The sequence below is a fragment of the Channa argus genome, chromosome 7 (assembly GCF_033026475.1).
Source record: "Channa argus isolate prfri chromosome 7, Channa argus male v1.0, whole genome shotgun sequence".
Classification (NCBI taxonomy): domain Eukaryota; kingdom Metazoa; phylum Chordata; class Actinopteri; order Anabantiformes; family Channidae; genus Channa; species Channa argus.
Window position 1 is genome coordinate 26,625,197 of NC_090203.1, and position 14,619 is coordinate 26,639,815.

The 14,619-nt window shown below is 40.0% G+C and overlaps 1 protein-coding gene across 6 annotated transcripts; it reads left to right on the plus strand.

The window, feature by feature from the left end:
* Positions 1–104: 104 nt before the first annotated feature.
* Positions 105–10,671, plus strand: zufsp (zinc finger containing ubiquitin peptidase 1). 6 transcript variants are annotated; one of them, XM_067511315.1, is made up of 12 exons: positions 105–234; positions 1,186–1,304; positions 1,452–1,934; positions 2,008–2,124; positions 3,747–3,842; positions 3,925–4,034; positions 4,726–4,894; positions 7,075–7,263; positions 7,890–8,055; positions 9,496–9,656; positions 10,159–10,376; positions 10,487–10,671. In XM_067511315.1, exons 3-12 carry the CDS (start codon positions 1,454–1,456, stop codon positions 10,532–10,534), a joined length of 1,755 nt encoding a protein of 584 aa, XP_067367416.1. In that variant the 5' UTR covers positions 105–234; positions 1,186–1,304; positions 1,452–1,453; the 3' UTR covers positions 10,535–10,671. The 6 variants fall into 6 exon arrangements, 5 of the variants coding, with proteins under 5 accessions (XP_067367416.1, XP_067367419.1, XP_067367417.1 ...); XM_067511316.1 differs by having other exon boundaries at positions 118–244; XM_067511314.1 differs by having other exon boundaries at positions 134–405.
* Positions 10,672–14,619: the final 3,948 nt, after the last annotated feature.

A 14,619-nucleotide genomic window follows, 5' to 3' on the forward strand; every position in this document is an offset into this window, starting at 1 on the left:
TCATGATGCCACATTGCATCTATAGTATCTCAAAAACAAAACTCAGGCAACAATTTAACTACAAGCAAACATTTTGACCGTCAATCATTTGAGACTTCAATAAAGCTTTGGACCGGAAGTTGTATTTATTTATGGCGGCATCTTAACATTTGCCGGCGAGGTTTCGATGCTGAAGAAAGGAAAGCAAAAACATACTTCTACTTTTGTGCTGAAAACGAATTTATGTTGTTGACCGTGAGTAGAAGTGAGACAAATATGTGGCAGACTGACAACAATAGCAAAATGGCAAAATACATCAACATTAGCGTAAAGTGCATAGTGTGCATTGAGTAAGAGTCTTGCTAACGTTAGGTTAACATTACATGGGGTAATGACACTTTCATCGCAGGCACAAAGAGCCCAGAGGTATTATAACGTTAGTAACTGAGTAAACTAATGTTTCTGAAGAACGTAAGGAATATTACATTCAATGTAAATGCAAATTACACGAAACACTTGAAAACTGTTGATTTTCGAAGCGCTTAACGATGAACATGGTGACACCTGCTGGTCAGACGCCTAATATTGCCATAATTTGGATAAGAATCTTAATGTTACACACATATCATGGTGGTCATTTTGAAATCTGACATAGAATCAGCGTTACACCTGTTCAAAGTTTGTCCAGATATTTCTTAATCATAATTAACCTTTTTTTTGTGGTTTTCATAGTTTTATTGTAACAGAATGATTAATACACCCATCCAGCGAGAATCACTTTAAAACCTATTGTGTCCCTCTCTCTAGTACTGATATGTGTGTGGAATTAAACTTGCTGTAATTCGCTAAGGCTGGAAACTGCCTTGATGTTCAGACCATCTCACCATCTGTTTATCATTTGGCTCATTCATGTGCTTTATTTCTTTAAACATTTAGAGTTTTATTTGACCTTATGCCAATTTCTAAGACTTGTCACATACAAAACACACTTTGGAGTCAGCTGCTTCTTTTCAAAAGCAAGAGCTTCAATCTTGTTTCAGTCGCACTGTGAAGGTCTGGACAACAGCCAGTAGGAAAAACTACTGACAAGCATAAGAACAGTTTCCCTTAGATCCTACTTTGGTTGTTAGGGATAGAGGACAGGAAGTGTGTTTACCCATACATCTAATGCAAGCTTTGTGAACCATTATTTCTGCCTAATGACAGGTTGAGAAGCCAACATTTAGTAAGAAGAAACCTCATCAGCCATTTCTCTATGGTACCACATGATCCCTATCAGTGCACACAAGAAGCTGGACTTACTGCATCTCAAATTTAAGGCCCAGGTGCAGTACCTGTACCTTTTTAAAGTGTTTTTTTATATTTAGTACTTCATGCAAAATGAAGTCAGCAAAATGTGTTAGCCCTGTGTCATTCAAAGAAATAATTATCTAGGAAAGTGTTTGTAACTTGTCTGTGTCTGTACTCTGCAGACATGCTGACCTGTGAGATCTGTGGTGAGGAGATCTTGCTGGAGGAGGACATGAAGTCACATCTTCTTCTCAGCCATCTAGAAAAGGACATGGACTGCCCACTGTGTTCCCTGTCTGGAGTGTCCTATGATGAACTGTGTTTCCACATCAGCTCCGCACATCCAGAGAAGCAGCCTAGGGAACAGGGTCCAGCTCAAATTTCATCCAAGTCCAGCTATGCTGCTGAAACAAACACTGTTACAACTGAAAGGGAAGAGTCCCAGACATCTCAGTCTTGCTCAGCTATATACAGTTGTGATACAATTGGTGAAAAAACATCCACCAGTGCTTCTGACATTACCACAGACCCAGTGCGACCCAAACCTATACATACACATGAAAAAGAGCGTTCATCAACTGTTAGGCCCTTTGACGAGGACAGTGATGGTATTGAATCAAAGCACAACAAAGTCAAACAGAAGCGTCTCTCTTCACCAAGGAAAGGTGACTGCAATTTTTAAACTTTCTTTCAAAACTGAAGTCAGCTTGGACCTGAATTGTGCTATATATGTTACAGAGAAGCTGTACCCCTGCCCCATGTGTGCCCTGGTCTGTAGCAGCTGTTTCGTGCTGCAGGAGCATGTTGAATTGCATTTGCAGGAACAACACTCCGCAGAAGGTCCATCTTCTACCTGTAAGATATGTATTGTTACTATGTACAGAATACAAAGCTTAGTCACTCTGCCACCAGTTGTAATCATCACACCTCCACCTGCACAGCATACATGTTTAATAAACAAAGCCCCCAGGAATTTAGGGTTTAATTTACCTGGGCTTTTTCTGACCTTGGAAACACAGGATCAGATTTATACATACAGGGTCAAAACTACACATACAGCACACTTAGCATTTGGTTAAATATGTTTTAACAGGGTTCATCTTTAGCAGACACTTTTAGTAGCCATCAAAAACCTGGTGAGATATTTGAACACTCTTCTTGGCAGAATTGGTAGAGTTCATTTGAATTATTAGTTTTGTGACACAGACCTGCTTTGAGGACATATTGTTCAAGTCAGGACAATTTCAGACAAGGAGCAACTTTGTGTGACAGTAGCCTTTCAATCCATGTTGATGTAAAACTAAAATACTAAAGATAACTTTTTTAAATTTATAATTTTCAACAATCTCATATAGACAATAAAATGAACAACAAACAGCCAACGCTCATGGGTAATGTCAATGAAACTAATAAAAATTAGCCTAATGTTTCTTTAGCACCATCACTTTTTATTTTAATGTGTATCATGGTAGTTATGAAAAGCTGACATTTGCATCATCCCCAGGTATGAAAATGCTATCATGCTATATTAAGAGGGAGAAACCTGTATATTATTAGTCTTTTTGAAGTTGACAATATTAGGTTGACATCTTCATAAACCTGCTAGCCTGGTTGGTGTCTTGTTAAGGTCCTGCCACTCAGTATGTAGACTGAAATTAAATAGAGATAAACCTATTCAGATATTTCTTTATAGAGACAATATTCCGTTTTTTATCAGGCCTTTTCTGTGAGTTCAGTGTCGCCACAGCGAATCATTGTCTGCATGTTGATTTGGCACAGTTTTTGCGCCGGATGCCCTTCCTGATGCAACCCACACTGGGGATGGGAATGGGCTGTTAGGGGTTCAGTGTCTTGTCCAGAGACACTTAGACACTTGGGGAAAAGGGTATAGAACCCCTGACCCTGTGGTCCGTGGATGACTGCCTTACCAACTGAGCTACAGTCGCGCCCTAGAGACAGAATTCTGTCATTCTGAATTTAAAAATTAATGTAATCACATTCCTGTCACACTGGTAAAGCCTAAGCCCTTCAGTGTAGTCTCGCTTACAATACATTGCCCTTTGCCTTTACCCACTTAGGGACCACTAATCCGAATTCCACTCCATTTGAGGCATATATTGACTTTTTCAGGGGGTCACAGAAATATACAATGATACACACAAATTCATGCACTATAAGTGCAACCCTCCCCAATTTCTACCTGTCCAAACCCGGTCAAAATTGGGGAGGGTTGCGTCAGGAAAGGCCGCTGTGGCGACCCTGAACTCATGGGATAAGCTGAAAGGACCAAAAAAAAAAAAAGTGTCTTAGTAACACCAATAACTAAGCAGAGAAAAGACTTAGTTGTCACATTTCCCCAACTGTCCACAAAATGACAAAATATGACTTAAGGCAAATAAATAATTACAGGCGTAGCATTGACAAAAATTCCCCAAATAATGAATAAGTTACTGTATGTAGACTTTCATGTTTTGCAGGTGATAAGACATTTGAGTGTCCAGTGTGCTCTGTCATCTGCAGTGACAGTTTCACTCTGCAGGAACATGTGGAACTGCATTTAGATTACAAAGCAGGTGGGCACCTTTTTGTGTTTTAACAAGTACCTTTATGTGACACACACTCAGCTTAATGTGTGCTCTACCTTTGTTGGTGCAGCGAGCCCTGACTCAGACCTGAAGCTGGCCAGACAGCTTCAACAGGAGGAGGAGCAGAGAAAGAGGCAAGAGGAAGCCCACCAGGAGAGAGAGGGATTCAAGAAGCTACAGGTCTGGATTCTATACTGCAGAACACTCATTGTGCAGACCATAATTCTTAAGACAGTGCTGCGGTTTTGGAAGAAAGTTTTATGGTTTAGGTAAAATTAACGTACTGTTATTGTCCTCCTGGCCCAGTACACCTTTTGTACTATTTATATGAGAATTACAGTTCCTTAAGAGTTTACACAAAATGGATCAATGCTCTTAAAGTATTAGTTTGGGATGTTTCAACCTGGTCTTAATAGAAGCTTCAGTGCTATTTATGCATATGATTGGTTATTAAAAGTTTCTACAGTATCTGCAAATATTTCCACCAGGAACAATACCAGAAGATATGAGGGCAAAGCCCTGCACATCTCTGCCGTACCCTAACTACAATGATAACTCCTACTCAGTTACATCAGGACATCTTCTGAGCTCCCCTACATATTGAAATAGAAGTCATTTCCTAAAAATCTTGATAAATTGCTTTTACTCCGAGTTTTACAGGTAGGAGCTAATATGTATCACTATAAGAATTTTTTGCCCGACACTTGGCAAGTAGTCTGTAGCTAGAGACCATTTTCTTTCAAACCAAACTAGGACCAAATTATGAGTATGTAATATGATTAGGCGAAAAGCTATACACAACACAGGATGTGACCCACTTGGGCTAAAGTACTTTTAGCCTTTCGACCTGACATGTATGTTGACTTTACAGAGGCAGTTTGGTCTGGATGGCAGAGGCGGCTACTGCAGACAAATGGAGAGGACCATGGAGAGAGCTGTGGCCAGGGGCCTCATGGCCCCTGCAGATTTTCACTGTAAGAGGGCTGAGCTGATGGAGTCTTTGGCCTCAGGTGTTGATGATGGCAGAACCAGAACTCAGGGTATGTCTGTGCATGTCCTCATCCATAACAGTGCAGAAGCAAACAGACACAGCCTGCTGGTTTAAACCAATACAGTGTTTGAGTATGTTTAGTCAGCCACAGTTATCACTGTCTCTGTCACCAACTCCATGCTAAAGCTAAAACTATGTTGAGTTACAGGAGGACACTTAGATCTTAGTTCCTGAAGCTTGGGTGTCTGGTGCTCCATAGTGTCATTTCACATGACCAAACAGTATGTATACACGGGTGCATGGTCAGTTGATGATTACTGTGGAATTTTGTGTTTTAAGTATTTTCAGTTTGCGTTGGTCATACTTTTCCTCCACACTTTGTTGGAAAATATTGTACTTTTTACCTCACTGCATTGATTCAAAAAGTGTAGTTACTACTTACTTTTCAGACAAAGATCAGCTGATCAGCTGCTGCCAAACAGCTGCAATCATTTGAGTTTGTGGGAGCAACTTGCTGTGACACCAAACACTGCATAGAAAAAAGAAGCTTGAGAGTTGTCACTTAGTGGTTAATTTTGCAGAATTGCCTTTGTTTGTTCACACACATTATGTGAAGTTTACCGATCATTTCTGTAAGATGGATCTGAAACTGTCTTGGGGTGAGGAGACAGTCCTGAATAGGTGTAATGGACTGCAACACTGTCCAGCTTTTTAAGTTCGACCCTGTGATGCTTAAAATATTTGATCAGATTCAATGGGCAGCCTGAATTGCAGCTAATTCGCTTCCAACATGCAATGTTGGAATATTGTCTCTATAAAGTGAAGCCACATTTTTCACTGTCTACTGTGGTTACAAGGTTTTTTTATGTTGTAACTAGTGATGGTAAGCTGAAGACCTGAGCTTCTGAGCATGTAAACATTAAACACTGGCATGTAGTCACATACTGATACACATTATTTGCTGTATTACAGAAAAATGCTATAATATTAGCGCGGACAGAGGAAATTAACCATTTTCTTTATTGTAAAATGTAAATATTGGGTGATTAATCTATAAAGCTACATCCTTAAAACACTGGCTTGCTTCAACGGCTATTTCTACATGTAAGGACATGTCAGGATCCTACTGATGGTCTCTAGAGTTAATGTCTGAAACAGGCTATAGACTGTGTTTTCAGTTCAGATGTCTAGAACCCTTCAATTCCCACCTCATCCAATAAAGCAGTGCTTGGTAGCATCATGCTGTGGGTTTGCTCTTCTGCTGGTGGACCTGGTGTATTGCACAAAGTAAATCAGATAATGAATGAATGAGTTGATTTCCTCCTCCTATATGCTGGATATTTGAAAATTGGACACACTTATGTGTTCCAGCATTACAATGACCTGAAACACTCATCAGAGCTGGTTGCATAATGGATAAAGGAGGCTTTTAAATTGATCTGAAAAAGTCCTGTCTTCTGCCCTGTTAAAAATGTGTAGACCATGCCAGGAAGCTAAGGACTGTGGCTTTTAGACTCAGTATTTTCAGCATTGAGTTGGGATCCAGAAGGCTACGTGTTCGAATCCCACCCCACCAGGCATTGCCCCGTGGCCAGCCTACAAGGGCCACCCTGGTATCGGACCCGAGCCGGATAAAATGGGAGGGTTGCGGCTCGAAGGGCATCTGGTGTAAAAATTCATGCCAAATCAACATGCGAAACACATTCTGCTGTAGGGACCCCTGAAGGGACAAGCCGAAAGCCATTGATCTATTCACAATGTATCCCAGCGACTTGCTACCCAGTTTCTAATATTTTATAGCTCACTGGATCAGAAAAACAAGTTGTTAGCTATTCTAATTTTAGTTTGCCGATTAGCATTAGATGTTCTTGGGGCAGAGAGAAGCTGTCAATTATACTCGTAAATACGTCATCCGCATGATCAGTGACATGTGTAATGAGGTGGCTTATCCCGCATTTGATGGTACGTGCAGGACAGTAGTTTTGCACTATTGATCGTTCAGCTGTGTCTACAAACTACAAAGTCCACTGGATTGCTGTTTGTCAGTTGTTGTTTTCATTATCCAGTTGATGGTTAGTAAAAATAAGAATGGAGATAGTAGGAATCCTATTAGTTTGGGTTAAAATGGAGCTAAAAATTATTATGAACCTTTGTGTTTAAAAGGTAATTTATTTAGTTGTATAAACAAGCTTAACTCTAAATTTCAAATGTGTATATCTCTCTGTGTAGGTGTGACCAGAGCGTTATATGAATATTACCAGGCTGAATGCAGAGACTGTGTCCATGTATGGCTCAGTGCTGACACCGACCACTACTGCTCCTCACCAGGAGATAAAGGCTGGGGCTGCGGATACAGAAACTTCCAGATGCTCCTTTCCTCTCTACAAAGAATAGACATGTATTCTTCTTTTTTACAAGGTGAACAGTCACACTGTATAATTATGTATATGTGATACGTGATTCGCTTTTGGATGATACGATGACGACATGATGAAGTGGGCACATTATCCTTTACACAAGAATAACTCCACTTCGATTTTAAAGATGAACAGCTTGTGTCTCAGCAAGATCCAGTAGTTGGGGCGGCTGTAGCTCAGTTGTTAGAGCAGTTGTCCACGAACCACAGCGTTTCAACTCCCTGTCCTCCTGGCTACAAGTCAAAGTGTCCCAGAGCAAGACACTGAACCCCCAAGTTGTTTCTAGTGTATGCTGCTTAGTCACTTTGGAGAAAAGCTTCCATACTTTAGTCTCTAAAAGTAGTTGTCGAAGGTCACATTCTTTGATCGCTATACCATGCTACAAAGCCCATGATCTGTTTTTTGGTACTATACTTGTTGTATGGATCAGTACAGTATGTCTCCTTGACCTTCAGTGATTTGCAGGGATTTTTTTAATAAGCAAGTAGAAATTTAGAACTAGAAAAGCATAGTGCAAAAATGTGCATCTGAATGTATTTAATAGAAAATGATCTAAAATGAAAGATAAGTAACTTTAAACTGAGAACTAATTTAAATTTTCTTTCCATTGACACTCCCATCCTCCAGAGAAGTCAGTGCCTAGTATCCCTCAGGTGCAGCGTATGATTGAGGGAGCTTGGAAAGAAGGGTTGGATCCACAAGGAGCATCCCACTTTAACCAGCGGCTGCAGGGAACACGAGCCTGGATTGGAGCCACAGAGATCTATGTCCTCCTTACTACTTTGGGAATCCGGTATCACTACACAAACAGCAGCATTATGCTAAACCCTTAGGCTACATTTTGTAACACGAAGAGTCAACCTGGAGGAGTGACTGTGTAAAATCATCACTGGTTGAAGCTTTAAAAATGCATTGCAAGTTTATTAGACAAGGCATCTTTAATATGTCCCTCTATTATACAACCCCAATTCCAAAGAAGTTGGGACAATGTATAAAACATAAATAAAAACAAAATTCAATGATTTGCAAATTTCATTAACCCGTATTTTGGTAAATTGGCCACCTACCGACCTTAGGGTCGAAGGTTTGCGTATCGCCCCGCAGCAGCCCATCTCCATCACCAGCTGTGCATTGCCAGTCCCATGCCAGGTAGAAAAATCAACATGCAGCCAAATGATCTGGTGTGGTGACCCTGAACTCGCAGGATAAGCCGAAAGGACAAATACAGAACAAAACAAAAAAAGAACATATCAGATGTTGAAACTGTCACATTTTATCATTTCATGGAAATATTAGCTCATTTTGAATTCAATGGCAGCAACACATCTGGAAAAATATTGGAACAGGGTGATGTTTATCATTGTGTAGCATCACGTCATCTTTTAACAACTGTCCAACTGTAAGCATTTGGAAAGTGAGGAGACCAGTTGCTGGAGTTCAAGGAGACGAATATTGTCCCATTCTTGTCTAATGCAGGATTCTAGCTGCTCAACAGTCCTTGCTTTTGTTGCTGGATTTTTAATTTTATGATGTGCCAAATGTTTTCTATTGGTGAAAGGTCTGGACTGCAGGCAGGCCAGTTCAGTACCTGGACTCTTCTCCTGCAAACCCATGTTGTTGTGATTGATGCAGTATGTGTTTTAGCATTGGCTTGTTGAAATAGGCAAGGCCTTCCATCAGCGATGCAGGCTTTTGAACTGTCCACTAATAACAAGTTGGATGGTCCCTCTACCCTTTAGTCTGCAGGACAGGGCGTCCATGGTTTCCAAAAAGAATTTAAAATAATGTCCGTCGGATATTTCCGGAACCAGTGTGTTTTTTGTTTGGTTTTTCTTTATTGTTTGTTTTACTCATTTTCTTTTGATGTGCTTTATTGTTAAGAATTATGGGGAACTGTGGGGGGATACAGCACTATACTGTGAATCTATACAGAACCTCCAACTAGTACTTGTTAATAGGCTGTGTGAGGTGATTGCTGAGCATTGCAACTCTGTAAATTCGCAGTTCTTGAACTTTAAATAGTGAACATGTCACTCTAGCTAATAGCTTTAGTGTTGATCTTGTTTTTCTTTTCTCTTACATTCCAACAATACTCCTATATAGCAGCACACTGACATGACTGGGCACCATCATCACGTCATGAACGTGTGCCTTCTAGAACAAGGGTGAAATGTTATCACATTTGACCACATAAGTGTTAAATGTAGCACTAACTCAGGCTCTGTGTTTACAGTGCTCATATCATTGACTTCCACCAGCCAACAGGCCCAGGTGACACCCACCCCCAGCTGTTTGAAAGGGTAAAGCAGTATTTCTGTCAGTCCAGCAGGAGTGGCAAACTGCCGCCCCGAGTCCTCCAGACCTCACTGCCACCACTTTATCTGCAGCACCAAGGTACAAAGCAACACAGACTGCTGGAAGTGAACTGAATTTGACTGAATTGGTACTTGAACAGTAGCTTCGTTGGTAAGGCAGTCGTCCCCTGACCACAGGATCAGTAGTTCGATCCCCGATCGCAGCTACTGTACTTGTTGAACACCTTGCATGGCATCGGGAATCAACAGTGTAAAGCGCTATATAAGTAGCCATTTACCATGGATGGATGGATGGATGGATGGATGGATGGATGGATGGGAACATCTAATATTTTAAGGATGGGAACATTTCAAAAAAAGGGGGTTGCAAACTTTTGCAAGAAATTATGTTTATGAGTTAATAAAAGTCTTCTGACAGACTAAATACAGACTATACAGATAACTGTTCTAATAGCTTATCCTACACCAGACACCACATTTGATAAATGTATGAATTGATTTGCTATGACCTCCATCCACAAAATTGAGGTTGGAAAATAGAGTGTTAATGTCCAGCACTCTTCATCCTGTCCGTCCTGCAGGTCACAGTCGCTCTATAGTGGGCTTGGAGCAGAAGAAAAATGGGCGCCTATGCCTCCTGGTTCTGGATCCTGGGTCCTCAGTGTCAGACACTAGGAAACTGCTGAGCAAGGATATTTCCACAGCCATCCGTAATGTCAGGAAGTTCCACTACAATCTGAAGCACAAACAGTACCAGGTTGTGGCAGTTCAGGGTGTTTTATCTGCTGAAGACAAAGAGGTGAGCTATCAGTGAATCAAGTGTGTGTTTGGGGCCTTTTAAATGCTTAGCTAGAAAACCCCACTGTAGTTTACAGTAAAGTGGGATTTATTTTTGTCTTATCTTTACAGATCAGCATCTTGAACTCCAAGAAATTGTGTGCTGAAAGGATTCCATGAATGAGACACACTGCTTTCTATTTTTTAATGTGAACATGCATGTTTTTTTTTAACTACCCAGACATATTTAATATAGTCAGTTGTTTTTAAGTGAATTACAATGTTTTTTAAGTTTCAAATAAACTATGTGCTCTTCATTCTGTTTATTTGAAATTAGCATTTAATGGTTAATGTGCAAGAAGGGAAATGGAGCAGACCTACCCAGACTGTCCTTACAGAGCCCAACAAGAAAGTCCCAACTGAAAATAAAGATCTTTGCAGTGTGAGGCAAACACAATCAAATATCAGATGTTTTTCATATATTGTTTTTAGCAGCTATTCAGTTCAGTTTAATTGTATTTTTATATCACTAAATTATAGCATCTCAAGACTGTTAACAATCATCATAGACATGGCAATGGCCAATAGCTTTTATTCATTTTGCTTAGGATGAAAGGATAGTTTTACATACGATGAGTGTCAAACATTGTTTACTGTATGTTGGCACAGAGAAGCCACCAGCTGTAGCCCATCATAATCACTAACAAGAAATTAGGAAGCTTGGGATTTGCAAATTAAGAACTTCTGGAAAACTAGATTAAAAATCTAGGTCGGCATATGTGTAGTTTTAAACCTATATGTATAATTTTGAGCCTGGCTGACGTAAGAAAAGCCCATAAGCACTTAATTTATGGTTTATTTTTCTTTTTCAAACATGTTTGTTGAACAATTATTCTACATACAAAACATAGAGTAGGTTAGCAAAGCTTTGTTACCGTGAGCTAAAGGACAATTAAGCTGCAGCTTGTCTACGTGCATCTAGCCACAGCAACTCCAACCACAGCATCACAAGCCATGTTTCCTATGAGTACACAGAGGGGGAGTACTGTCTGGAATAATGTATCCAGCCCAAGCATGCTCCCACCTTAATATCACCTAAGGCTGCTTCCATCAACTTTAAAAGTTGGGGTCATACACCTTCTGACACCATGCTGAAGTAAATGGTAAATGAGCTGCACTTAAATAGCGCTTTACTACCTATCGGCACTCAAACACTTTACACTGCTTTTTATTCACCCATTCACAATCACACACACTCATACAGTGATGGGGGAGCAACACTCACCGGGAGCAACTAAGTTGGGGTTCAGTGTCTTGCTCAAAGACACTTCGACATGTTACCAGAGGAGCCGGGGATTGAACCAACAACTGCGAGATTGGTGGACAACCGCTCTACCTTCCTGTGCCACAGTTGTCCTTGAAGTGAATTCTTCATTGAGATTTAGAAATGCCAAGTATGGTGGCAGGTCCAGTACTGTAAATTGTAGGTGGTCAATTAACCAATTGCATACAGCAGCAGCCCGATGGAAAAGAATTTTGTCCCAGATGACAAATCAGGACTGCTCTGGTCAATTCCCTTCATCGGTCGAGGTAGGTGTTTTATAGGGACAAAGATTGGTTGATGAAAAATGACCCCAATCTGGCCAATGGCTACACACATGGTGATCATGAAACAAAGCTGTCCAGGAACATGAATATAGTACAGTACAGAGTTTAGTATCAGGAGGATATTTGTGCTGACCTATTTTCATTTTGAAATGTCTGCATAATTAGGCTGGACTCTGCTCAGCTTCTCTAAAACACAACCTATGGTCGACCACATGGCCAGTCAAAGTAAATGTTCTTCTTTAGCAAACCAGCTCGATAAATAGGCTACAACTTTGTGTCTTATTATAATTGCAAAAAAGTATTAAAATAAAGAAAACTAAATCCAAGTTTAAACCTGGTATACTAACAGTATATTTTTAGACAATATACAGAACTTGTAAAGCAGGCTTGAAGACGGGATTTGCATGTGGGTATAGAGGACAATGCGTTAATAAAAGATGGAGGGCCGTCATATTTCACAAATCAACTATAAAAAGAACAAAAACTGTTGTTTATGTTGGAAAAAAGGACTTGATAATTCCAACAGGAGGCCTGTCTTTCACTGTAGTGAACTTCGGATAGTGGGGGCATGTTAAGAGCACCACACTGTCAGGAAACCTCATCCATTATCAAAGTTTACTGGCAGAAAATTTCCATTTTTGTTGCTCAGTTATGTTCACCCAGATCCTTAATTGTTCATGGTTCTCACTGTGTTTTGCAAACAAATGAGATAGTTTTTTTAATATAGATCCTATTTATACCACATAATTTTAGAACAGATACATGAATAGATTAGATTAATTTGCAAGTCCTTCATGTCTATTTGAACGTACTGTACAAAAAAACGCTATTATTTCAAAAGGCACCCTGCCAATACAAAAAAAATATAGAAAAAAAACCACCATGTTGTGTCTGTGAGTCTGGCTGTCATGTATTAACACTATGTCCGGAGATGTGTCTGAATCAGACTTGCCACCTGCAGGTTTGAGCATTGCTATAAAGAAACTCATAAAGAAAACTCAACATAAAAAGCTTATTAATAGGCTCGAAAATGCGAGAAAAAAAAGTTCTGTCGTTAAAACTGAACAGCCGCGTCCTCACAGTGGACATGCTGTAATCTGTAAAACTGCTTTTGATCAATATTTTCTATCATTGATTTACTGGTTATTATAATTGTTTCAGCATTAAAGACACAGAATACTCCAGACAATCCTGAGAAGTTTACTGAAAACTACCTATCAGCAGAGCTATACAAGAAAAAGTCCATGACACAGAATCTCCTTCAACGTGAGGTCAGTTATTCAAATGCATGAAAGGTCATAGCTGTAAATCGGAACCTCTATAACCACTGCAGTAAAATATCAACATAGTGGTGGGAAATCACAAATATTAACTGGTGAACCACAGCACGATCACATTTTCGTACACAAATTAGCTGTGATCTAAAGAGGCCCTAGATATTCATTTTGGGTTTAATAAATGAACTTGTTAATTGTGAGAAAACACATTTCCAGAAAATTGCCTCGATATCACAAGAAAATCTAAATTGTATTCCCAAAATGACAAGATATTTATTCTGTTATTACAAAATTGGGTCCATGGCCAATCTTGGCTTCCATAGTGGATGCCTGTTGATTGACTTGTCTTTGTATTGGGGACTTTTTGTGATAAAAAGTTGCATCAGACTTTAGTCACTGTCTCAAAGTTTATTCCAAGCACACAGAAATTAGTCTTTCTCATACTGTATAAAAATCGAGCTTAACCAACTAAACACTAATAAAAGCTGCACATGTACAGGTATGTAACAAGTAACAAAACGTAATGAAATAATATATATAGGTTTTTACTGTATTTTTGTGTATGTATGTTCAAATGTTTGTGTGAATCAAATAAATTCTGCCTGGGACACACAGACAGCAGTAGGTGTAGCACCATGTGAAGCGTCAAGTTTCCAGAACAGATATATCCATTTGTACTTATTTCTGTCAGCGGGTTCTACAGACTTGAAACTATGAGCAAAAGTCTAGAATTTTTGGTATATTTATATTTTGGTATATTTAAAAAGCGCCAATTCACAACAAAGTCATCTCGAGGCACTTTACAGAATAAAGTCAAGACTATAAAGATGCATAGAGAGAACCCAACAATTCCCCCTGGAGCAAGCAATAGGCAAAAATGGAGAGGAAAAACTCCCTTTAACGGAAGAAACCTCCAGCAGAACCAGGCTCAGGGTGGACGGCCATCTGCCTCGACCGGTTGGGGTGAGTGGAAAGTGAAAAGAGAAAAGAACAGAGCAACAACAAAACATCGGGCAGATTGGTTGGACCAGTAGCAGCACGCTGGAAAACACACAGCTTCAAAGCCGGGGACACCTGCAGAAAGGGACAGACAGAGGGAGACAGAGAAAGAGAAAGACAACTACGTGAGAAAACACACAGTGTTAATGACATACAGTGGTGACAATTGCGGGGTGAGAGGAGAGATGGTCAAGAGGAGGAAAGGAGCTCAGTGCATCGGGGGGTGGGTCCCCCAGCAGTCTAAGCCTATAGCAGCATAACTATAACTAACTATATGCTTTATTAAAGAGGAAGGTCTTAAGCCTAGACTCAAAAGTAGAGAGGGTGTCTGCTTCCAGAATCTGAACTGGGAGCTGGTTCCACAAGAGAGGAGCTTGATAA

What these genes read in the sequence shown, in the direction of transcription:
- zufsp (XM_067511315.1), top strand. Translation starts at nt 1,454, where the DNA reads ATGCTGACCTGTGAGATCTGTGGTGAGGAGATCTTGCTGGAGGAGGAC. An exon ending in TCTCTCTTCACCAAGGAAAG is followed by an intron (nt 1,935 to 2,007) that starts GTGACTGCAATT and finishes TATATGTTACAG; the next exon opens with AGAAGCTGTACCCCTGCCCC. An exon ending in GCATTTAGATTACAAAGCAG is followed by an intron (nt 3,843 to 3,924) that starts GTGGGCACCTTT and finishes TTGTTGGTGCAG; the next exon opens with CGAGCCCTGACTCAGACCTG.